The 26859-nt window shown below is 36.7% G+C and overlaps 1 protein-coding gene across 11 annotated transcripts in view; it reads left to right on the forward strand.

Annotated features, from left to right (window-relative positions):
• The first annotated feature begins 428 nt into the window (after positions 1–428).
• Positions 429–26859, forward strand: part of LOC140827788 (uncharacterized) — a 30895-nt gene continuing 4464 nt past the window's right edge. The window contains exons 1-9 of one of the 11 annotated variants that reach the window (XM_073190629.1): positions 440–699; positions 837–1040; positions 4686–5039; positions 5166–5512; positions 5616–5776; positions 5856–5892; positions 6004–6174; positions 14876–14971; positions 21958–22372. In XM_073190629.1, coding sequence (XP_073046730.1) covers positions 472–699; positions 837–1040; positions 4686–5039; positions 5166–5512; positions 5616–5776; positions 5856–5892; positions 6004–6010 — 1338 coding nt within the window. In that variant the 5' untranslated portion in view covers positions 440–471 and the 3' untranslated portion in view covers positions 6011–6174; positions 14876–14971; positions 21958–22372. Of the gene's footprint in view, positions 700–836; positions 1041–4685; positions 5040–5165; positions 5513–5615; positions 5893–6003; positions 6175–6761; positions 6858–11299; positions 13346–14169; positions 14570–14875; positions 14972–21957; positions 22373–26859 lie in introns of those variants that run through there. The other 10 variants (XM_073190628.1, XM_073190621.1, XM_073190620.1 and 7 more) reach the window with 10 other exon arrangements.

Below are 26859 nucleotides of genomic sequence, written 5' to 3' on the forward strand. Positions count from 1 at the left end.
GAGGTCTTCTGCCTGTTTGCGCTAATTTATGGTTGGCTTTGGTTGGACTAAAAAAATGAAAAATCCAGGCTCTGCTGTATATTTTAAACAGTTCCTAGTCGATTCAGCCGTCGCTAAGAAGGATAAATGTTGATCGAGTTTGAGACTAGTATCTGCGATGCGAGTACCATGTTTCATTGGTAGAGGACATTGTGATGTCCGAGCATGCAGATAGGTGCTCCTTGTAAAGTGCGCTGAACAACCCTTAATGAAGGACTTTCCAAGTGGTTCTCACTTATCGAGTGGAAACGTCCTAGTTTATGGCTGTGCACCATTAGTACTTATGATCCGGGACGACATTGAGACTCTAGCATTGCACTTTGACTTATTTACCGACTCTTATGGGGTCATCAGGTGGCAAAGTTGGGTGTTTTGTCGAAACATATAGGAGTCGATGTATTGTAGTCGGGGATTCACCGCTTACCTTCGGGTATGGATATTTTATGTCATCTAATGTGTATGTTCAAGAACTGTGAGGGAATGCTTTTCGATCTCACTGCTGTCTTGGTACTCATGAAATCCAATGCTGGGAATGATGTGTTCCTAAGGTCTTGTTGTTGCCTGGATAATGTTTGGAAAGTTAAACAAATAATATCTGGGCATCAGCAGCTGCAGGTAGAGCGTAAACATCAATGCTACTGTATGCCTTTTTTGGAAAAGGTATCACTATGCTTTCTCCTTAAGCTTTATTTATTATGATTCTCTTTAAAATTATCTGCTTTGGTTCTTAATAGAGGAAAAATCTTCTAGGCTTTTGTACCTAAACTTAAGAAACGGTTTTGCTTCCTCTGTCACAGACATCGAAGAATTTTAATTCTGAATTCCTTGACCATCTAGACGAGGTGTTTGTTTTGCCGCATCCATTTCCTTTGCAATATTCTGAAATTGCAAGGATACAACTGAGGAAATTAATTCCTGAAATGTTGAGCCCAATGCGGAAGAAAGTTATAGTTTATCTATCTCAAGCTGCATTGCTCTTGGACATTGGAGCTCTCATGGATGTGAGTTCTTACGCCTTGCCTTGTCTTATTTTCATTAGTTTTGTTCAGATACTGCTAGCTTACGCATAGCAAGCCATGTTCATGTGTAAGGTTTTATTTTCTTGTAGATGTTAATATTTAGAAGGGTGTTTTTTAAATATTTTTCTTTTTACTTTTGCTTATTTTTTTTCCCTTTTATTCAGTTATTCATGTACATTTAGGTATTTGACCAGTTTGATTGCTTTAATTCCTCGTTTTAGCTTGTTTTTGGGGCGAGAGATTAAATCATTTTTGTCTGCGTGCTTTGGGTTTATGCTTTGCGTATCTTGTGTTGAGGCCTTTAAACTAATTGTTCTAGTGCCAATGATTTCTTTCAGCCCGTTACATTAGAACTGGAATAGCTTTGTATAGTTCATGAATACAATTCATAGCTCTTTGAAATGTTAGTTTAGCTCTTGTTGTTGGTCTTATTAAAAATTAAGCTTAAATTAAACTATCTATGTGCTCTATAATGTGACCGAAAATCCTGAAGCAATTTCGTTTTTCAAGTGATTTTGCATCATTATTTACGGTAATAACAATAGATATTGATACATTGACAATCTAATGAAATATTTGCGCTTGAAGTGGTGAAGGCCAATTGTTCTTTGACGGTTTCTTGAATGTTTTCTTGAAGGCCAATTGTTCTTCTATGGTTTCTTGAATGTTTTCTGGAATTGGAAGGTGTCAAACGTTTGAGCCTAGATGATAGGTTCAACTGACTTTGAACAATTTAACAACACAAATGTATCAATTGAAGACTGTAAAATATGCATATTAATGAGATTTAATCAAGGTTCAAAAAGAAATGAATTGATTGAATAAAGGAGGGGAATACCTTTCCTATATTAGTGAAATAGGGCCTCGACATGATTCGACTTGCCTTGAACTAGCCCTCGTGCTTTGCCTTTGACTTAGGCCGAAACGTAGGAGTAGGAATTCTCTTTTTACCTCCGAGAATAAAATAACTGTGAGGCCCAATACCTAAACTAGGCCCAGCCCATTTCCATTTAAATAAATACCCAATCCATTTGATAGAAGATAACAGAAGCGTTAATCCAGAAACTCTTTCCCAGCCTTGCCCGTCGTTCTCTTCTTTCTGCAGCAAGCGTGCAACGTCCCAGCGGCCAGATTTTTGTGCAGTAGGTTAGCAATCTTCTTCCTCCTTTCCATTTGCTTCTTTCCTGCCATGAATCGGAAGGTGACGAGCTCGATTTGGCTTGATTTCCAGCAGCAGTGCGCGTAGCTTCGATTCGGTTTAGGTAAGCTTTTGGCTTCGAATTTTGGTTGTTCTTGGTGTATTAGTTTATAAAAGTGAAGAATTGAGCTTTTCCCCTAATTTCCAGCTAGGTTTCCGGCGTGAACAGTATTACCAGCTACTTGTTCCGGCGACCCACCTTTGCGAAATTACCGTTGTGCATTCTAGCTTCGTTTTTTTAAGGTATTAAGCTTGAATTCAGATTGTACAAGGGTTATATAGGCTGCCCGGAAATTGATTTTTAACCGTTCCGATTTAATTTGTTTTAGTTGGTTAGAATGCATTATATTGAAGTGTATAGCGGATTTATATTGTAGGTTATATTGTTGGACGAGTTCATCCGATATTCCTTAAGATTTTCTGTGGGATTGTAAGTTAGTTGAGGTACGCTCAAACCTATATCATCATGACGCTTATATTGGCGTGTAAGAATATTCGATAAATGTTGTTTGATATTATGTGCTTTGAATGTTTATTTTTGATGCATTCATGCATAAATTATATTGGTATAACATATTGAGCCTTGACTCCTTTGACGGCTATTTATGTTGATTCTGTTGAGATTTATTGAGTCATCAGAGGGACGAGTGGGTTAGGATTAGCCACATTCCCAGATGACAGCTAGGGACCAGCGACTTAGCTACTCGCATTCCCGATGCTACGTGCATGGACGAGCGGCGATTTGATGCTGCATTCCTGGCACGGGTGGCCAATGTTACTGTTGATGATGCGATTCGTTTGGATTCCATTTGGTATCTGTTATTCCATTGTTACCATTCATGCATCGCATAGCATTGCATTTACTTGATATTATTAGATTTCTTTTATATACGTCGTGATTTTACTGGTTTGTCGTACTGGGGTCCGACCCCTGTTCTTTTGATGTTGTGGTTGTTTTTGATGCCATAGCAGGTTATTCCAGGGGTTTTGACGCGTCTGGTGGAGCGTCAACGAGTGGTAGCCAGTAGTCAGTCGGTTGGTGTCAGATTTCCCATATATTTATATATATTATGTTGGTTTGATACATTTGCCAGAGAGATGCCTTGTGTAGCTGTATGGTTATGTTTTAATGTTGTTTGGATTTTATTTGTGGTATGTTGTGTCTAGTCCTAGCCAGTGCGGCTGTAGGATGTTGGTGTGGTTGATTGTGAACTTGGTGTTATTTTCGAGCGTATATTGTTGTTATGGTGTTTTGAAATTTTTGGGATGTCCTACTTACGGGGAGGTTATACCGAAATTTCTGTAGGCCCAAATGAACGTTTTAAACTCGTTTTCACTGTTTATACTATTAATCCTTGTTGTTTGGTAACTAAATATCAATTAAGAGCACGGGCCCTGACAATAACTGGAAAATCTCTGCTTTTTGTGCATACTTAAGCATAACACAAATGTCAATTAGAGAAGAGGAAAAACCCAGCACTCTTCAGTAAGACAGATGGGAAAGAAAAACAAAGAATTCTCAGAGTTGCCTATGCACAAATTCTCTCTAATCCCTAGCCAATGGTAGTAAAAAAATGATATCACAACAGAATGCATATTACTTTTTTTATTGGGCTCTTGATTATTTGGGCCCATATCACTTGCTTCCTGTTTGGTAGCAAAATTGCAATTTTCTCTGGTGGATGACTTATTTTAGGCATGACAGAGAAAAGTTTTGCGACAGCGCGACCTTCCTGAAGGAATGTGTCTGAGATCTCATTCTTGCTGTTTGATGTGATACACCTTAACAATAAAGAGTCAACGGGTATGCGAAACTTTTTAAAACTGTAATCGTCCATTTGATTCATTTTACATGTCATCTGCCTAGTGATTTGTTGATATGGGTGTTGAATATCTGAACATGTTTAGCCTAAGGGAACAAGAAATAAGGTTTAGGATCTCGAGGCCATACTATTCAGATTGCCGTTATATGATCTAAAATTACTACAAAACGATACAGTGTCTTAAGTACCTCCGTCAGGAAATCTGCCCTACATCGAAAAGCCTCTACAAATTCTACCTTTTTCAAAAGCCCAAAGTTTTGCCAATTGCACTGTGAGCGCAGATCAGTTGGGTGTGTATTTCGGAGTCGTTAATAACATTTAAAGGTGTTTTGAGGCAAGTTATTTGTCTAAATGGTGTGCAGGATATGTGAGTCTTTCTTGTAAGAAATGGCTGACCCAGTGTGCTAAGATATGTTGTCATTGAGTAAAACTTATGACCAGTTAGTTTGAATGATGTTGATTCTAATACACTTTGCTTTGGTGTCTGCAATGATGAAAGGAATTTGCATCTTTGTCTAGGATTTACATCACTCTTCACTTAATGTTCTTCTCTTCTCTCTCGTTTTTTTCATATTCAAATAAATGTAAGTTATATTTGTGTCTCAGAATGGTGCACATGCCGCTAAGGAGTGGCTTGAGACAAAATTAGGACCCGAGTTGCAAAAATCTTGGGGAGATGGAATAGAGGACTTGAGCGTTGTTTATGTTGACGTGCTGGTTGGTACCTTTCAGCTTAGTTGCCGTGTTGAAAACACCGGTCACTTATTAAATGACAAGGTTTATGGAAAATTCAGAAAAACTCTCATGAATCTGAGAAAGATGCACTATAGAAACAAACGACATGTCAAGATGATACATAAGCTGGCGATATACGCCCATGATGTACCATATAATGCTGAGCTAATGGTAAGAATTATCGATGAGATGCTCAAAGAAGCTTTTGACTTCAAGCAAATGCTGGTATTTTCCTTTCTTTATTTTTTTATGTTTCCTTGATTTCTTTTTATTTTTTCAATTTTTAAATCCGGCGTCTTTAATATTTTAAATTTCAATTATGCTTCAATTGTTTTTGTATTGATTGGATAGGGAAACCTAGACTTCTTTGATTGGGAGGAAGAGTGCCAGCAACAAATGAGGATTCAGAAGAAGGCTGAGCACGATTATATGGATAATTTTTCAAAATTTTGTTATAAATGTGTGGAATCTAATCAGACAACCAGGATAATTCAGGCTCTATTGGAATCCATGAGAGATGTGCCTCATGTGAAGGAGCATTTTCAACGCCCTCATTCGTTCTTATTTTTAGGTCTCCATCGTGCAGGGAGAGAAGACCTCGCTGCCGGACTTTCCAAATGTTATGCTCCTGAGAGTTACATGAGCTCAGTTATTGAGGTTGACCTGTCCCTTTGCACTGAACCGGATTCATTTTTCAGGTTTGTACTGCTCTTACTTAATCTATCAGTAAATATTTGGAATTTATGACTCCCAACAATACGAATCTCCTTCGTTTCTTTACTATGACATATTTGTTTTTAAGTGCACTTGCAAAGAGAAAAATGGAGACTTATTTGTTGATGCAATGAGAGCGAGGTCAAGAAGTATTATTGTATTTTATGACTTTGAAATTGCTCACATTTCTGTATTCAGCAACATTCTCTCAATTCTTGACCATGGATTTCCGAGTGACAACAAAGGAGGTGATATTTATTTTCTTAATTCGATCATTATATTCATCTCAAGATGTGGAAATAGATAAATGATAAGTGCTCTCTTCAGAGTTCTTGATGATGATAGAATTGATGATACTAGAGAGGTGAACATTCTTGTTCTCGACTCATTCTTTTTTACTTTGTTTTTTTAGTATACATGTGATTTGATCGTAAGAGTTAGTTTGCTTATCGAATTGACTTGGCCAATTTGGCAGGGATTGAGGCTTAGGACTGAGTTTCTAAACCGGCTGGACGAGATTGTGCTTTTCTTTCCTTTTAGACGTCAACAGTTTGATGTGGTGGAACGGTTGACCCTGAGTGGTCTTGATGTGGAGAGAAGAGATGAGTTCTCTATCATGATTCACAGTTTATTTCACTCTGGAAAAGTAAGCATTTATTCCTTCGTTTTTTTTAAAAGAAAGTATTTGTTTGCAATCCCAACCTAATGTTTTTCCATTTCTCGCCTTTTTTGTCTTATGTTAAAGATAGCCAAGATCATCTTCTCCTACATTGTGCTTTTGCTGCACAGATTTGGTCCAAAGCTTTTAAAGAGCTGGAATTGGTGTGGGCTGTACCGGCTAAGGCAAAGGATATGTACATAGTCGAACCGAGCTTGCATAATGGAAGGAAACACTTGAGATTCTGGTTCACCGTCATCCAATGCGTTTTTTGGTCCATTTGGGTGGAGAGGAATAGGCGAATTTTCGAAGATAAGGAGGAGGTGGTTGAAGAACTATGGGACAAAGTGAAATTTAGAGTTGCATGTTGGGTGAAGATTCAGAAAGACTACGAACATCTGAGTGTCTCTCAAGTTTACAGGGACTGGAATGTTGTTCTAGTTTAAGATGTCTTGTACTTGCTTTTAATTTTTCGTAGGATTACTTTCTAATTTAGCGGATGTCTTATCCGCTTTTTGTACCAAACATCTATTTCGTAAGTAATAATATATGTATCTTATCAAAAAAAAAAAAAGATAGTTTATAATCGCAAGATGAGCTCATCATCGTGTCTATGGCGGATGCTGACGAAACTTAAAGCAGGATAGTACGTGCTCGTGAAGGATTTCATGGTATATACCATTTTTTTGTTAGAGGCAAGCTATTGGGATTTCTTGATTCCTAAAACCTCTTATTCATGTCAATTCGTATCATAGATTTGCTTGCGAAATCCATTTTTTTTACAAATATTATCACGGCATAAACAAAATTTTGGAGTTATGCCTGTTTTATGATCGTTTATAAGTTGATAACATAAAATTAAATATGTAAATTATTAAATTTTCTGGAAATAATGAAGTAGTGTGATTAGTGGTTCAAAGTTATGTGGTATGCTAAATTTTTTTTAGAAAAATATTACACACCTACTAATAAATTTTTGAGTGCGTTATTTTAAGTTATAAATATATTATTTTATAAATAATAAATTCTTGTGTCAAATATAATGAAGTTAAACTAATTTTTTTAAAAAACTTATTATTTCTAAGAATAATAAGGTAAACTAACATGGGGAGGTTCTTGTCTTCATGACAAGCTTGCGTTTGTCCTGTTCTCTCCAACAAGGTTGCTTTTTATTGGAGTTTGCGTTAAGCTTTTTATACATCTAGTTTAAGGGTCCCTGTAGTTTAACACAAATTCCAAATTGGTCCCTCATCTTATGACATTCCCTAATCGGCCCCTAAACTTCTAAAATTTTCCAGTTTAGTCCTATGAGCTAAAATATCTTCGAAAATGACCGAATTAACCCTCTTTCGTTAAATACGTAGCTTGTTTCAGACATTATATTATTATTATTGTGTAATTTAAATGTTTGAGGAGGAGATACTCTCAAAATTTTGTGGATTTGAACACATGTTCGAGATTGATTATTTATAAGTTTTATTACCATAAATTGGAATATTTTAAATAAGTAGATCTAACCTAGGTTAGATACCAAGAGCAACCAAGAACAAATCAAAGGATTCAGGTATGGATCAAAATATTAGAATCCTAGAAATAGTTCCAACTTCATCTAAACTCTCCGTAGATCTTAGAAAAATTCAAAAAGCAATACAGAACTATGTCAATCAACTATACTATATACCAAAAAAATTGAGTAAACCACTGAGAAAAAAAAAAGAAATTCTTGAAACTTTGAATGATTTCAAACAAGAATCCAAAATCTAGAACAACTCATTTCAAGTAACAAGATTACAGGAAGAAAATTATCATCATATTTTGGTACCGAACTCTTAATACACCAAATAGGGATGGCCGAAGTGATACCAAAACATTAAACCGATGAAGAGAAAATGATCAATCTTATTAAAGCTATCTGATAAAGAAAATAATATGATGACAACTATAAAATATGAGTTTCAAATTCCATGTCTAAAATTTTTCCAGAAAATGTGATGAAACTAGTATAAAAAATGGAGAGAAGCTTCCACAGATGACAAAAGTATTTCTAGCTGCAAGATGCATTCCAGTGCATATCGAAGTCGCTTAACATTAAAAATCTTCATCGTTGAGTAATTTACGGAGAAAAATGTGCATGAAAAAGTTATGAGAAACAAACAATAAATATTTTATGCCCATGTACACAATTTGGAGGGCTCAGCTTCTGGAGAAGTCTTTAGATGTCGCCGATACAGATTGAAACACTACCTTACAAAGACATATAGCCAGTTTTGGCCAACTCACACCTCAACCAAAGTTTCAAATTCCATGTCAAGAAATTTTCCAGAAAATGTGATGAAAACTTCTTTAAAAATGGAGAGAAGCTTCCAGAGAACTAAGTATATATGGAGCAAGAAAAATTCTATTACTTTTTCATCAAGCACAAATTTTTGCTCAATGAAACTTTTCAAAGAAGATTATTATTACAATAATGAAAATAAATCAAAGCTCCAATTAATTTGAGGCTTATTATTAATTTTGAAAATCATGTAAAATTCATAATTCAAAATTAAATCGCATAATATAATTTTCAATAATTTTGCCAGAACGAAAATCTCTAAAATATCAAGATGGAGGCAAAACCTATTTGATACCAAATGCTAGAAATACTAACATAAATACTGAACTAAATTCGATTTACAGACACACAAACATAACACGTAAAGATAGACTTGCAGAAAATATAAGCAGGAACATGGCTTATGGCTTTGTAAGGTAGTGTGTCAATCTGCTTGGGTAAAAACGCGGAATTAATGCAATCAAATTGGTCAAATACCTAAATGTACTTGAATAACTTTATAAAAAAGGGAAAAAATTAAGCAAAAATAAAAAAGAAAATTATTAAAAAAACACTCTTTTAAATACTAACATCTACAAGAAAATAAGACCTTACACATGAATGGCTTGCTATGTGTGTCATACTAATCTAAGCTAGCAGTATATGAACAAAAACGAAAGAAAATAAGACATGACAAGGTGTAGTCTATAAGAGCCATAAAGTCAACACGCAATGCGGCTTGAGATAGATAAACTAAAACATTCTTCCGCATTGGGCTCGACATTTCTAGATTAATTTCCTCAGCTGTATCCTAGAAATTTCAGGATATTGCAGAGGAGATTAATGCTGCAAAACAAGCACCTCCTCTAGATGGTCAAGGAATTCAGAACTGAAATGCTTTGATGTATGTCGAGAGAGGAATCAAAACTGTTTCTTAAGTTTATGTACCCAAGACTAGAAGATTTTTCCTCTATTAAGAACCAAAGCAGATAATTTGAAAGTGAAGCATAATAAATAAAACTTACAGAGAGCATAGTGATACTTTTCCGAAAAAGGCATGTCGTGGCATTGATATTTATGCCCTACATGCTGATGCCCAGATATTATTTGTTTAACTTTCCAAACATTATCCATGAAACAACAAGGCCTGAGGAACACATCATTCCCAGAATTGGACTTCGTGAGTACCAAGACAGTAGTGAGATCGAAAAGCATTCCTTCACGGTTCTTGAATGTCCCCTCAATCATCTCTAAAACAGAGGGAGAGGCTTTCTCGATATTCGCAAACATGAGGATGCCGTATACCTTTCTCTTTGAGATATCAACGAGCTTCCCAAGCAATGTGTCCCTTCAAAAAAAACAAAACTTAAATCTAAAAAGAATACTGTCAAGGGGGGAAACCGTAAGGAAGAAAAACACAAGAAAATTAAACCAGTGGTTCTGGACTAACTCACCGAGATCATCACCAAAATTATCGCCCAAAGTCTACATCTTGATAATCAGACATGTCGCATAAAACAAGCATATCTTCGTGAATAAAATAGCTGCTTGGCAAGAGCTCTAGCAAGCTCAGTCCTGCCACGACCACTGCACCCAAGAAGTAGAAATGATGTTAATGGGCATCCGACTGGCTTTTATTTGATATGGCATCTATTATAAAGCTGATAATATGATCGAGTCGAATCAAAGTGCCAAAAAACAGAGTTCCGGCCATTTCAGGTGGTAGATTCATTTGCCTAGAGATGGGAAGGTGAATTCTCACCGAGGAGTTTGCCAACTAAAACTCAAGAGAGGAAATTCATGAGAAAATTTTTATGCAATGAGGAAAGCATGTGTCTTATCTGTTCATGATTATTGTGACACGTGCTCTCATTATTGCTTTAAAATTTTCTAATGAATTTCTTGTATTGAGTTTTAGTGGCAAGCTCGTTAGTAAGAATTCCCCCATCACATCTTTCTAGGAAGCTGAATTTGACCCCTGAAGGTCCCAGAACTCTGTTTTTGGCACTTCGATTGGATTGGATCATATTATCTCCTTTATCGTGGAAACCATATCAAAGAAAAAGCCTTCTGGATGCCCATCAGGATCATCTCTACTTGTTGGATGCCGTGGGCGTGGCAGGACTGAGCTTGCTAGAGCTCTTGCCAAGCAGCTATTTGATCACGAAGATTTGCTTGTTATATGCGACATGTCTGATTATCATATGCAAACTCGGGCCACGTTTTCGTGATGATCTCTATGTGTTAGTCCGAACTCACTGTTTTGATTTTGTTTTCTCTTTTCCCCCTTGACTATGTTTGTTCTAGCCTGAATTTTTTTTTCTCCTGAAAGGACACATTGCGCGGGAAGCTCGTTGGCATTTCAAAGAAAAAGGCATACGGCATCCTCATTTTTGCGAATATCGAGAAAGCCTCTCCCTCCGTTTTAGAGAAGATTGTTTCAATTCTGCATAAGGGGATATTCAAGAACTCTGGGGAATGCTTTTCGATCTCACTGCTGTCTTGGTACTCGTGAAATTCAATGCTGGGAACGATGTGTTCCTAAGGTCTTGTTGTTGCCTAAATAATGTTTGGAAAGTTAAACAAATAATGTCTGGGCATCAGCAGCTGCAAGTAGAGTGTAAGCATCAATGCTATTATATGCTTTTTTTGGAAAAGGTATCACTATACATTCTCTTTAAGCTTTATTTATTTATTATGCTTCTCTTTCAAATTATCTGTTTTGGTTCTTAATAGAGGAAAAATCTTATAGGCTTTTGTACATAAACTTAAGTTACAGTTTTGCTTCCTCTGTCGCAGACATCGAAGAATTTCAATTCTGAATTCCTGGACCATCTAGACGAGGTGCTTGTTTTGCCGTATCCATCTCCTCTTCAATATTCTGAAATTGCAAGGATACAACTGAGGAAATTAATTCCAGAAATGTGGAGCCCAATGCAGAAGAAAGTTATAGTTTATCTATCTCAAGCTACATTGCTCTTGGACATTGGAGCTCTCATGGACGTGGGTTCTTACGCCTTGCCTTATCTTATTTTCTTTAGTTTTTGTTCATATACTGCTAGCTTATATAGTATGGCACACATAGCAAGCCATGTTCACGTGTAAGGTCTTATTTTCTTGTAGATGTTAGTATTTAGAAGGGTCTTTTTTTTAATATTTTTCTTTTTACTTTTGCTTATTTTTTTTCCCATTTATTCGGTTATTCAATTACATTTAGGTATTTGACCAATTTGATTGCATTAATTCCTAGTTTTAGCTTGTTTGTGGGGCGAGAGATTAAATCATGTTTTGTCTGCGTGCTTGGGTTTATGCTTTGCGTATTTTGTGTTGAGGCCTTTAAACTACCGTTACATTAGAACTGGAATAGCTTTGTATAGTTCATGAATACAATTAATAGCTCTTGGAAATGTTAGTTTATCTCTTGTTGTTGGTCTTATTAAAAATTAAGCTTAAATTAAACTATCTCTGTGCTCTATCATGTGACTGAAAATCCCGAAACACTTTCGTTTTTCAAGTGATTCTGCATCATTATTGATGGTAATAACTATAGATATTGATACGTTGGCAATCCGCAATCTAATGAAATATTTGCGCTTGAAGTGGTGAAGGCCAATTGTTCTTTGATGGTTTCTTGAATGTCTTCTTGAAGGACAATTGTTCTTCTACGGTTTCTAGAATGTTTTCTGGAATTGGAAGGCGTCAAACGTTTGAGTCTAGCTGATAGGTTCAACTGACTTTGAACAATTTTACAACACAAATGTATCAATTGAAGACTGTAAAATATGTGTATTAATGAGATTTAATCAGAAAAACAAAGAATTCCCAGAGTTGCCTATGCACAAATTCTCTCTAATCCCTAGCCAATGGTAGTAACAAAATGATATCATAACAGAATGCATATTACTTTCTTTATTGGGTTCTTGATTATTTGGGCCCATATCACTTGCTTCCTGTTTGGTAGCAAAATAGCAATTTTCTCCAGTGGATGACTTATTTTAGGCATAACATAGAAAAGTTCTGCTGACGACCTTTTGCGCATCATTAGCGACCTTCCTGAAGGTATGTGTCTGAGATCTCATTCTTGCTGTTAGATGTGATACATCTTAACAATAAAGAGTCAACGGGTATGCGAAACTTTTTAGAACTGTAATCGTTCATTTGATTCGTTTTACATGTCATCTGCCTAGTGATTTGTTGATAAGAGTGTTGAAGATCTGAACATGTTTGGCCTAGGGGAACAAGAAATAAGGTTTAGGATCTCGCGGCCACACTATTCAGATTGCCGTTCTATGATCTAAAATTATTAGAAAACGATACAGTGTCTTAAGTATCTCCGTCAGGAAATCTGCCCTACATCGAAAAGCCTCTACAAATTCTACCTTTTTCAAAAGCCCAAAGTTTTACCGATTGCACTGTGAGCACAGATCAGTTGGGTGTGTACTTCGGAGCCGTTAATAACATTTAAAGGTGTTTTCAGGCAAGTTATTTGTCTAAATGATGTGCAGGATATGTGAGTCTTTCTGGTAAGAAATGGCTGACCCGGTGTGCTAAGATATGTTGTCATTGAGTGAAACTTATGACCAGTTGGTTTGAATGATGTTGATTCTAATACACTTAGCTTTGGCGTCTGCAATAATGAAAGGAAATTGCATCTTTGTCTAGGATTTACATCACTCTTCACTTAATGTTTTTCTCTTCTCTCTCGTTTTTTTTATATTCAAATAAATGTCAGTTATATTTGTGTCTCAGAATGGTGGACATGCCGCTAAGGAGTGGCTTGAGACAAAAATAGGACCTTAGCCCCAAGTAATAGAGGACTTGAGCATTGTTTATGTTGACGTGCTGGTTGGTACCTTTCAGCTTAGTTGCTGTGTTGAAAACACCGGTCACTTATTAAATGACAAGGTTTATGGAAAATTCAGAAAAACTCTCATGAATCTGAGAAAGATGCACTATAGAAACAAACGACATGTCAAGATGATACATAAGCTGGTGATATACGCCCATGATGTACCATATAATGCTGAGCTAATGGTAAGAATTATCGATGAGATGCTCAAAGAAGCTTTTGACTTCAAGCAAATGCTGGTATCTTCCTTTCTTTATTTTTTATGTTTCCTTGATTTCTTTATATTTTTAAAATTTTTAAATCCGGTGTCTTTAATATTTTAAATTTCAATTATGCTTCAATTGTTTTTGTCTTGATTGGATAGGGAAACCTAGACTTCTTTGATTGGGAAGAAGAGTGCCAGCAACAAATGAGGATTCAAAAGAAGGCTGAGGCCTGAGCACAATTATATGGATAATTTTTCAAAATTTTGTTACAAATTTGTGGAATCTAATCAGACGACCGGATAATTCAGGCTCTATTGGAATCCATGAGAGATGTGCCTCCTGTGAAGGAGCATTTTCAGTGCCCTCATTCGTTCTTATTTTTAGGTCTCCATCGTGCAGGGAGAGAAGACCTCGCTGCCGGACTTTCCAAATGTTATGCTCCTGAGAGTTCAATGAGCTCTGTTATTGAGGTTGATCTGTTCCTTTGCACTGAACCGGATTCATTTTTCAGGTTTGTATTGCTCTTACTTAATATATCAGTAAATATTTGGGATTTATGACTTCCAACAATAAGAATCTCCTTCGTTTCTTTACTATGACATATTTGTTTTTAGGTGCACTTGCAAAGGGAAACCTGGAGACTTATTTGTTGATGCAATGAGAGCGAGGTCAAGAAGTATTATTGTATTTTATGACTTTGAAATTGCTGACATTTCTGTATTCAGCAACATTCTCTCAATTCTTGATCATGGTTTTCTGAGTGTACAACAAAGGCAATGATATTTATGTTCATAATTCTATCATTATATTCGTCTCAATATCATTGCCTCTTCAGAGTATAATGATAGAATTATGAACATAAATATCATTGCCTTTGTTGTCACTCAGAAAACCATGGTCAAGAATTGAGAGAATGTTGCTGAATACAGAAATATCAGCAATGAATGAAACAGAGAAATGATAAGTACTCTCTTCAGAGTTCTTGATGATGATAGAATTGATGATACTACAGAGGTGAAAATTCTTGTTCTCTACTCATTCTTTTTTTTTTTCATTTTGTTTTTTTAGTATTCATGTGATGTGATCGTAAGAGTTAGTTTGCTTATCGAATTGACTTCACCAATTTGGCAGGGATTGAGGGTTAGGACTGAGTTTCTAAACCGGCTGGAGTTCTCTATCATGATACACAAGTTATTTCACTCTGTAAAAATAAGCTTTTATTCCTTCGTTTTTGTTAAAATAAAAATAAAAAAGAAAGTATTTGTTTGCAATCCCAACCTCATATTTTTCGATTTCTCGCCTTTTTGTCTTATGTTAAAGATATTTTATAATCGCAAGATGAGCTCATCATCGTGTCTATGGCGGATGCTGACGAAACTTCAAGCAGGATAGTACGTGCTCGTGAAAGATTTCATGGTATATACCATTTTTTTGTTAGAGGCAGCTATTGGGATTTCTGGATTCCTAAAACCTCTTATTCATGTCAACTCCTATCATAGATTTGTTTGCGAAATCCATTTTTTTTTTACAAATATTATCACAGCATAAACGAAATTTTGGAGTTATGCCTGTTTTATGGTCGTTTATAAGTTGATAATGTGAATTGAGAGAATTTGACTGAATCATTATTTTATTCCTTCAACATGGAATTTATACAAGGAGAGAAGAGATAATTACCAAATCTCTTATCAAAAATAAAATATTCTGCTACTCCTATCAAATCTTTTATCAAACTAAAATATTCTACTAATCCTACCAAATCTCTTATCAGCCTAGAATACAAAAAATAAAACCCTAAAAAATAAATAATAGTAATTCTAACACGCCCCCTCAAGTTGATGCATAGATGTCGATCATGCGCAACTTGGATTTAAAAGAGTCAAACTGCGGGCGATGAAGATTCTTCGTAAGAATGTCAGCAAGTTGACCATCGGACTGAACGTACGGAATGCAAATTTCCCCGCTGTCAATCTTTTCTTTGATAAAATGGCGGTCAATCTCGATATGTTTAGTCCGGTCATGTTGAACTGGATTATGAGCAATGCTTATAGCAGCCTTATTATCACAGAATAACCGGAGAAGAGTAGTGAAGGACATATGCAGTTCCCGAAGTAGAATCTGTAGCCACAAAAGTTCACACACCCCATTAGCCATAGCTCGATATTCAGCCTCCGCGCTACTTCGGGCAACAACCGATTGTTTCTTGCTCTTCTAGGTAACCAAATTGCCCCAAACAAAGGTGCAGTAACCCGACGTGGAGCGGCGATCATGCACCGAACCTGCCCAGTCCGCATCAGTATAGGCTAACACATTTCGAGAAGAATTCTTGCGAAACAGGAGGCCCGAACCCGGAGTACCCTTAAGGTAATGTAGAATGCGAAAGACAGCCTGGAGATGATGTTCATAAGGGTCATGCATGAATTGACTGACGACATTCACGGCGTGAGCAATATCGGGACGAGTATGTGCAAGGTAAATGAGACGACCCACCAAATGTTGGTACCGAGATTTGTCAACGGAAACATCATTAGGAACGTCGCACAACTTCTCATTAGGATCCATTGGAACAGTAACAGGTTTGCAGTGTAGGAGACCTGTGTCACGAAGTAAGTCGATAACATACTTGGTTTGGGACAGAGCAATCCTTTCAGATGAGCGTGCAACCTCCATCCCCAAAAAATAACGCAGCGATCCCAAATCCTTCATAACAAAGGTAGAACTGAGAATACCTTTAAGCCTGGCTAACTCCGGAAGATCACTGCCGGTAAGAACAATATCATCGACATATACAATTAAAATCGAAACCAGACCCTGAGGAGAGTGCTTAAAGAACAGAGTGTGGTCTGATTGAGCTTGAGAATAACCGTGGGTAGTGATGACGATGTAAACTTGCCGAACCAAGCCCGGGGAGACTGCTTAAGGCCATAAATAGCCTTACGAAGGCGACAAACATGACCCGGAGGAGAATCTGCAAGGAAGCCCGGAGGGAGCTTCATGTAAACTTCTTCTTCAAGCTCACCATTTAGGAAAGCATTCTTGACATCAAGCTGATAAAGAGGCCATTCAAGGTTAACTGCAAGTGAGAGTAGAACACGGACATTATTAAGCTTAGCCACCGGGGCAAAGGTCTCCTCGTAATCCACCCCATAAGTTTGACTATAACCTTTGGCAACTAACCGAGCCTTGAAGCGCTCTATTGAACCGTCGGACTTATATTTGATTGTAAATATCCAGCGGCAGCCAACCGCACGCTTTCCCGCGGGTAACACGCCTACCTCCCATGTATTATTAGAAGTCAAGGCCTCCATCTCTGACATAACAGCCTCCTTCCATTGCGGATCCTCCATTGCCTCATCAAAAGAGGTAGGAACACGAGTAGTCTGTATAGCAGAGGCAAAGGTTCTATAGGAGGTGGAAAGGTTAGCAAACGAAATAAAATTATTCATGGGATATAAAGGTGCCCTGGTACAATTCCACGTCGGTTTTCGTAGAGCAATTGGAACATCCAAATCAGTAAATACCGGGGTAGGTAAGGGAGAAGATGCATTACCTGGATCATCGGTCGAAGCAGAATTAGGCAGCGGTAGAGAAGTGGCATGACCGGGAATAACGGCATGAGGGCGGTGCCGGGAATAGACCTGAAGAATCGGTGGCAGAGGAGGAGGGTTAGGAGTAGGGGAAGAGGCCGAATACGGTACCTGGTTGAAGGGCAGGATCGACACGGACGATGGTTGAGTTAATAAGGGAGTGGGTAATGGTATGGGAATAGGGTCGGGAAGGTCACACTCCCCCTGAGATGTAACCGAGTCGTAGTAAGGAATGTTTTCAAAGAACGAAACGTCCATGCTAACAAAAGATTTGTTAGTGATGGGATTATAACATCTATAGCCCTTTTGCGTAGGAGCATAACCCAAGAAAATGCATTTTATGGCTCTTGGATCGAACTTGGAGCGCGTTGGGGACGTATTATGGACAAAGGCAGTACAACCGAAAACTTTAGGGTCAACGGAGGTAAAAGAGCGGTTCTGTGGGAAGTAGGAGTGAAACAATGTAAAAGGAATTTTAAAGTGAAGGACTTTGGAAGGTAGCCGATTAATCAAATAGGCAGCGGTTAACACGGCATCGTTCCAAAAACGAGTAGGAACTTTAGATTGGAACATGAGGGAGCGGGCAATCTCAAGTAAATGGCGATTTTTTCTCTCCGCGACACCATTTTGTTGGGGGGTGTCGGTACAAGAGCTGTGATGAAGAATCCCGTGAGATTTAAGGTATTCCCCCAGGATGGAATTAAAGTATTCACGACCGTTATCAGTGCGCAGGACTTGAATATTGGTATGAAATTGTGTTTTGACAAAGGAGTGAAAATTTTTAAATGTGAGGGCTGCCTCAGATTTATCTTTAAGAATAAATACCCAGCAAAATCTAGTATGATCATCAATAAATGTTAAAAACCATCTTTTATTGGTATAACTCGGGACTCGAGATGGACCCCATAAATCACTGTGTATAAGGGAGAAAGGAGCAGAAGGTGTATATGAATGCGGTGGATAGTGGACACGATGGTGCTTTGCTAATTGACAGATATCACATTGAAGTGAAGACGGATTTTTATTTTTGAACAAGGAAGGATACAACTGTTTTAAATAATAAAAACTTGGATGGCCTAATCTGAAATGTAACAGCATGATTGGACAAACATTAGAAAAGGAAAAAAGGCCCAAGTGTAAACCAGCGCCGTCTTCGTGGTGAAATATGTAGAGGTCATCCACTCGTCTAGCATTGCCAATCATCCTCCCCGAACGACGGTCCTGAAAAACACAGGCATTAGGGAAAAAAAGTAAGGAGCAATCTAGATCAGCGGTTACTTTACTGACGGATAGTAAATTGCAATGTAAATTAGGGACATGTAGAACAGAGGTAAGGGTTAAGGTTGGTGATATGGGAATTGAGCCTTTGCCAGCTATGGGAGAAAAAGAGCCATCCGCAACCTGAACTTTATCGCGACCTGAACATGGAGTATAAGAGGAAAACAACTCGGAACACCCCGTCATGTGATCGGTGGCACCGGAATCTATAAACCATGGCCGATGATGAGCGAGCGCAGCCAAAGCTCGAGAGATGTTACCTTGACGAACATGGGAAGTTGATGAGGAAGCAGGAGTAGGCTTGAGGAGACTCAGCAATTGATGAATTTGATCAGCGGAAAAAATCGTAGGGGCAAGATCTGAAGACCGAGGAGAGGTCGTAGTAGCCACAGCGGCACTTTTTCCGGTAGTCTTCGAGCTGGATGGTAACTTTGGGGGCTTGCCATGAAGCGCCCAACACTTCTCTCGAGTGTGCCACGGCTTATGGCAGTAGTCACACTCAAAGTAGTCAGACTTGCCCGATTTTCGAGAGTCATTGGTTCGAACTTTGGCTAGGGCAGGGGCCTGGACAGCCATGGCAGAAGGCTCGAAAGAGGCGACGTCGGGGCCGAGCATGACCATACGGCGGCTTTCTTCACGACGAATCTCGGAGAAGACCTCTCGCGGAGTTGGGATAGGATCTCGGCCAAGTATCCGACCCCGAACCTCATCGAGATCTTTATTAAGTCCAGCAAGGAATTGGAAGACACGGTCTTTCTCGATTAATTTGAGGAACCGAGCATGATCGACAGAGCATTTCCATTCAAAGTCATAGTATAGATCGCATTCCATCCACAAGGCCATGAGATCGTTGAAATATTGGGTGACAGATTTAGATCCTTGTTTAGCATCCCTCATCTTAGTGGTCACCTCATAGAGTTGAGCCGAATTCCCAACATTAGAATATGTATCCTTGACAGCGTCCCACAAGGCACGTGCGGAAGGGAGAAACAAATAGGAACGGCCAATAGAGGGCTCCATGGAATTGATCAACCACGACATGACCATGGAATTCTCAATCTCCCAGGCATTGTAGGAGGAGTCGGTTTTGGGAGGTTCGGGCGTGGTACCATTAAGGTGGCCAATTTTTCCTCATCCCTTGATGAACAAGGTGACCGATTGGGACCACTGCAGGAAGTTGGTACCATTAAGTTTATGGGTAGTGATCAAAAAATTGGTGGAGATTTCATTCTGGTTAAGGTTGATGGAAGATTGGCCTCCACCATTAGGTTTTGTGGAAGATGAATCAGCCATAAAGCTTCCAAAGAAGAATTCCGGGCTGCTCATAATAGAGGAGCAGTCGGAACAAAATTAATGAAAGCCGGATCGATTACTGGCTCTGATACCATGTGAATTGAGAGAATTTGACTGAATCATTATTTTATTCCTTCAACATGGAATTTATACAAGGAGAGAAGAGATAATTACCAAATCTCTTATCAAAAATAAAATATTCTGCTACTCCTATCAAATCTTTTATCAAACTAAAATATTCTACTAATCCTACCAAATCTCTTATCAGCCTAGAATACAAAAAATAAAACCCTAAAAAATAAATAATAGTAATTCTAACAGATAACATAAAATTAAATATGTAAAATTATTAAATTTTCTGTAAATAATGAAGTAGTGTGATTTTGGTTCAAAGTTATGTGGTATACTAATTTTTTTTTCAAATGTTACATGCCTACTAATAAATTTTTGCTTGCGTTATTTTAAATTATAAATAAATTATTTTATAAATAATAAATTGTTGTGTCAAAAATAATGAAGTTAAAACTAATTTTTTTTAAACTTATAATTTCTAATAATAATAAGGTAAACTAACATGGGGAGGTTCTTGTCTTCATGACAAGCTGGCGTTTGTCCTGTTCTCTCCAACATGGTTGCTTTTTATTCGAGTTTGCAGTAAGCCTTTTATACATCTAGACATCTAGTTTAAGGGTCCCTATAGTTTAACACAAATTCCAAATTGATCCCTCATCTTTCGATATTCTATATGGTCCCTACACTTTTAAAATTTTCAAATTTAGTCCTATGAGCTGAAATATTTTTCAAAAATGACCAAAGTAAGCCTGTTTCATTAAATAGCCTAATGAATATGGTATCAGAGCTTGAGTTGAAAATTTCAGACGTATTATATTATTGTTATTGTGTAATTTAAATATTTGAAAAGGAGATATCTCTAAAAAATTATGGATTTGAATACATGTTCGAGATTGTTTATTTATAAGTTTTATTCTCATAAATTGGAATATTTGAAACAAGTAGATCTAATAGAGACAAGGGTCCGCATGCTTAAAAAATATAACATGGTCTGTATCCTAAAAAAATATAACAACTGGATTAAAATGTTCAAACAGATGGGATATTAGTCAACGAGAATCTTCAGAATTTACGTATTAACATAGAAACTGAAATATTGTTACACAGTGAGATATTAACTCGACAAGAATTTGACAAAGCTATTTCATGCCATTATCTCCTAAAATAAAAACGTTTGTTGCAGTCTCAATTCCCATGCCAGTGTTGTGAAATTGGAAGATATTTCCAATATCCTATCTTTCTTGGTGGAGAGAACAAAGAGAATTTTGACGTTTATAAAGTTTCCTTTTTTATCTGATGATTGGAATCCTTGATTGCTGTGGGAAAAAACCACGTCGTAGAAATTTAATCTTTGACCCAAAAAAACGCGAAAATTTAGAGGGTGCTGGAAGAGAGGGATGAAGGAGGTGTATGGCAGTCCAGGGAAAAGGAGTGGGCTAGTGATAAGGATTGGGCAGTGTTTGTGTGCAGCTGGTTCTGTTGGGATTATTATGGCTTCTGCTTTTGGGAAGAGTTTCTGTTTTTGGTGAATCCAAATTGTGTTGCATTAAACACACCACACAGACACGTAAATTGCAGGCGTTTGCCCATGTAGGTAGATGAGTAACACTTAAATTTAATGGAGACTATCGTAGATGAACATGGAACCTATTATGAATATTCTCCTAAACATGCGCAAAAAAAGATTTTGATTGGAGATGTGTACATTATTCAATTTGTTAATTTCGATGAGCGTGATCTAGGAAACAAATTCCTTCGATGCAACATAATGCATATCTATTTCAAATTGTTACAAGTTCAGTTTTTTTTTTAAAAAAACAAACTACAAGTGAGAATGGTTGCTTGTATTGGTCTTGAACTCTGTTCTAAGGACCGCCAGGTGCCACTAGATCACCGAGGGTCTCCATGCAGAACTGGTTCTTATTTACCTAGTTGTTGGCTCCCTCTTTCTTGTGCGTTCTACTTCACTTTCTCTGAACTCAGTACTGAAGTTCAACTTCGGTTTCTCTGATGTTTGGATGAAATTGAAATATCTGTTCTACTGCTTCAAATTGCCTGCTTATATGATTTTGAACAATAATTTTTAGATTCTTGGTCAGTTCTACCAACTTTCCGGTGTTTGAATCATGGAATTTGTCCAAAGATTGCTAATCTGTATGCATATTTTGACAGCTACTTAATTGGTTCCATGGGGCTTCAAGTTTTGTGGAGCTTTGGACTTGCATGCCTCGACATACATGATTTGAGCTTCAACAGAGACCTTCTTAATCACTTCATGGTCAGCCTTCTTGTTGTTGGTGATTGGGTAACTAACGTCTTCCTTAACCTTCATTTGAAATACTTCCATACTTGCATTTAACAAATTCTTCATTTTTTTCTCGAAACAAATAGATTATCAAATAAAACCTCTATTTATACACTTGTGAAAAAGGGAGTTGTTTTCTGGAGTTTGAGTTGATTTAGGACAATACAAAAGCCTAATGCCGTTTTATGCAACACAGAGTGTTAGATTTGATGGCTGGGGATTGCTGTTAATGCAAGGGTAATTTTTCATGGTGAGCCACGATAAGACTGTATGAGTAGAAATCTATCCTTAGAACACAACAAAGTTTTCAGTTTTTTTTTTTAGTTTCACGGGTTTCGAATTAGGGTTGTAAAGGTGGGGAGTAAGGGTTGAAAAGGAGAGTAAACAATAAGGACGTGTTAATCGACTGTCTTCACAAATAAATGAACGTGTGAAAGGCACATGATGTGGGTCCATGTTAATGTTAACGTCAACATAATGACAGGGACCAATTCGGGAATATTTTAAAAAGTTGAAGGATTAATTAAGCAGTCAAAAATGAAGAGGGACTAAAATGGGAAAAGCGGTAAACAAGGAGGAAGAAAATGGGTATCATCCCTAAATCGAATATTTCTATAAAATTTTAGTATCTTCACCATTATGTATAACATAAAGTATACAGAGAATGAAACTTCTTAATTGACATATTGAAGGAAAAATCGTTTTCGTCCTCTACAACTCCGCAAATTTGGTTCCTTGAAATTTCAAAATTGCGTTTCAATCCATATATTTGATCTTTTTTAGTAATTTGGTACTTTCTCTTTGCAATATTTATTCTTTTTTAGTTTTCAAGTATTGAGACATCGTGTTCTCGCATCCAAGACGCAGCGGAAGTTTAAAATTTTTTGTTTGGGCGTCGTGTGTTTAAAACTTCATTCATAGGGCGTTTAGAATTATACATTGCGTTATCAACGCTGGACTCCAAACTATTCCGATGTGTAGGCAGATATAGCTCTTCTTGTAAACCCCTACGAACGGATATCCTCTTTGATCATCTAATAAGGTCCACGATCAGAGACTATTTTTCTCGTTTGGTTTGCGCTAGAAAATCCAAACGATTTGTGCGTTAAGACTGTAGTCTACGAATTTCCAAAATCCGGAGACAGTGCAACGACGGTGGAAGAACAAGGAAGGCCGAAAATATTTCTTCACCAAGTCTTGTGATGGCCGATAGTTTTTCAAAAATGGGGAAATTAATTGATTCGTAATCAATCATTATCCAAGCTAATCAAATCATTAATCCGAAATTAATTGCATGACTTGATTTGCTTTAACTCAACATGGCCGTGACTTCAATGGATGGAGAGAAAAGCTTGTAGTGTATTTTGTGTGCAAAATTATGGTGATGAATTATGAGTTCTAGTGGTGCATGTATAGAGGTTGACTCTTAATCTCATCAGGAGTCCATCTCCTTTATTATATTTAAACTATCATATTATTAATATATAATATATTTATTAACATTTGTTAATACATGATATAATAATATCATATACACATATTTTATATTACCATATAAAATATATGCATGTATATATATATATATATATATATTAAATTAAATAACCATTATTTAATTTATAAAGTAACTCTTTGGTTAATTTAATTCTAGACTCCTCTAGAATATTTTTGAGAATTTGTGCATATTAGTAATCACCACTATTAGCACAATCATTTAATTATAAAGAGAGTGTCGAATGGACCGGATGTGTGACACAAGGGTCCGGAAAGACAGTATAATCCTCATCAGTGAACGGATGTGCACAGCAGAAACTACAAGAAAATACACATTCAACAACACTTCAAAGGCAACGGTTTTAATTTTTACTTTTAACAACGGTTTTAATCAAAACCGTGATTAAAACCGTTGTCTTAGCCTAAAAAAATCCACTAATAGACAACAGTCGCTTTAAAACCGTTGTCTTTGATATATGTACGACAACGGACCGTTGTCTATTAGCGTTTTTTTGCTACGACAACGGTTTTGGTTTTTAAAAACGGTTGTCTATGAGCGTTTTTCTAAAGCTACGACAACGGTTTTTTAAAAATCGTTGTCTATATGTGTTTTTATAAAGGGTCAAAGACAACCTTTAAACTGGTTTTTTAAGTTCTATGACAACGGTTTACAGTCTTTTCTTATTGTTTATATATGGTAAAAGACAATGGTTTTAAAAACCGTTGTCGTTGAATTTTTTAAAATAAAATTTGTAGTTAATATTAAATTTTGTGATGGTTTTGCAAACCCGTTGCTAATTTAGAAATTGCAATGGTTTTGTATAACCGTCGCTAATTTAAGCGACGGTTGTTTAGCAAAACCGTCACAATTTTAAAGTTAGCGACGGAGCGACGATGTTTGTTTAACTGTCGCTAATAGCAACGATTTATGAAATTACTGTCGCTAATAGCGACGGCGACGGTTAAACCAAAAACCGTCGCACACTGTCTATAAATATCTGCATTTTCGGTATATTTCTTTCACACCACTTCACAACACTTAAAATTTTTCTCTTTTACACGATTTTAAGTTCGATTTAGGGTAAATTTTCTCGCTTTAATTTTTGGTAAATATTTAAGTAAGATTGTAAGTTTTTTTTTATATTTACTAAATTATTAAAAGTAAATTTTTTTATTTTACTGAAAAAATTAGCGACGCAAATAATGCCAAACCGTCGCTAATTTTAGCGACGAACTTTATATTAAATCATCGCTAATTTTAGCGACGGTTTAGTAATTGACGACGGTTTTGCATGAATACCGTCGCTAATCGCTAATTTTAGCAACGGTTTGTGATAAACCGTGGTTTTTTAAAAACTTCGCAAATTGTAGCTACGACAACAGTCCAAACCGTTGTCTTCGAGCGAACTCTTTAACCACAGGTCTTTAACAACGATTTTACAGAACTACGACAATGGTTTTTCACCGTCGTCTTTAGACGTCTACGACAGCGATTTTTCACTGTTGTCTTTGACCACACCCTTTAACTTCAGAGCCTTTAACAACGGTTTTATTTGACCTACGACAACGGTTTTTGACCGTTGTCTTTTGCTTTTTTTTGTAGTGAGGGTATCCTTCGTCCTATAAGTTTGTCAATCTCATTCACTCTTATGCCCGGAGGAATCTCTATCATAGTAGATGGGTTATCAAGTCGTAAGGGAAGTGTCAGACGAACAAAAACATCATTCCTACGAGTAGCATCGTAAGGGTTACGACATATCGGACACCCTAAATTCGCTTTTAATAATTTTCGACGACAATCCCAATGAAGAAAATGTCCCGGACAAGTTCCTAGATACACAATCATTGCACCATCTTCATAAGTATCCCAACATACGAAACAACTCTCACACCATTACAAAGAGACGTATAGAACTGTCTCCGATGATCTAGCGTATGCCCAATTCCTTACTCATCCTCGGTCATCTTATGTGTAAGAAAAAAATTATTAGTTCATTCCACATTTATACAAGTAAATAATATAAAATTAAAGTGGCTAGCCTTGAAAGAAAAAAATACATGAGTTATTCAGGCTGAAATTCATGGATTGCTTTTCAGTGTATATATAGCTTCATTATATCTATTTCGTTCAACTGAATACATATGAAAACAGGTTGATATTTTAATCTAGTGGTGCAAACTCCAAAGTGAAATAAGATATGATACACCTGAATTGGTTTTGAGTGATTCTCCTAGAATATAAACTAGGGCGGACAAAGAATAGAATTAAAGACAACAGTAAATTTGCAGTTAATATTAACTCCAAATTTTATATATAAAAAAAATTTCGAAGACCGTTGTCTTTTACTATATAAACAATAAGAAAAGACAACGGTTTACAAAAATCGTTGTCATAGAAGTAAAAAAATCAGTTGAAAGACAACAGTTTAAACAAACCGTTGTCTTTGACCCTTTAACAAACACATATAAACAACGGTTTTTAAAACGGTTGTCGTAGCTTTAAAAAACGCTCATAGACAACGGTTTTGTTAAAACCTTTAGTTTATATAAAACCATTGTCTTTGATGTGTTGTTGAATGTGTATTTTCTTGTAGTGAATTCCATCTTGAAATATAAACTGTTGGATGTTTTTCTCGTTCCATTAAACTAAAGGATCTGTTTAATTCTTTTCTTTGTCCGCCCTATTTTATATTCTAGATGAATCACTCAAAATCAAGTCAGGTGTATCGTTTCTGTATTTCACTTTGCAGTTTGCACCACTAGATTAAAATATCAACATGCTTTCATATGTATTCAGTTGAAAGAAATAGATATCTTGAAGCTATATATACACTGAAAAACAATCCATGAATTTCAGTCTGAATAACTCATGTATTTTTTTCTTTCTTAGCTAGTCACTTTAATTTTATATTAATTACTTATATAAATGTGGAATGATCCAATAATTTTTTTCTTAAACATAAGATGGCTGAGGATGAGCAAAGCATGCGCTAGATCATCGGAGACAGTTATATATGTCTCTTTGTAATGGTAGTGAGAGTTGTTTTGTATGCTGGGATACGTATGAAGATGGTGCAATGATTGTATCCAGGAACTTGTCCGGGACATTTTCTTCATTGGGATTGTCGTCGAAAATTATTAAAAGCGAATTTCGGGTGTACGATATGTCGTAACCCTTACGATGCTGCTCGTAGGAATGATGTTTTTGTTCGTCTGACTCTTTCCTTACGACTTGATAGCCCATCTACTATGATAGAGATTTCTCCGGGCATAAG

Source organism: Primulina eburnea, chromosome 3 (assembly GCF_022965805.1).
Source record: "Primulina eburnea isolate SZY01 chromosome 3, ASM2296580v1, whole genome shotgun sequence".
Lineage (NCBI taxonomy): Eukaryota > Viridiplantae > Streptophyta > Magnoliopsida > Lamiales > Gesneriaceae > Primulina > Primulina eburnea.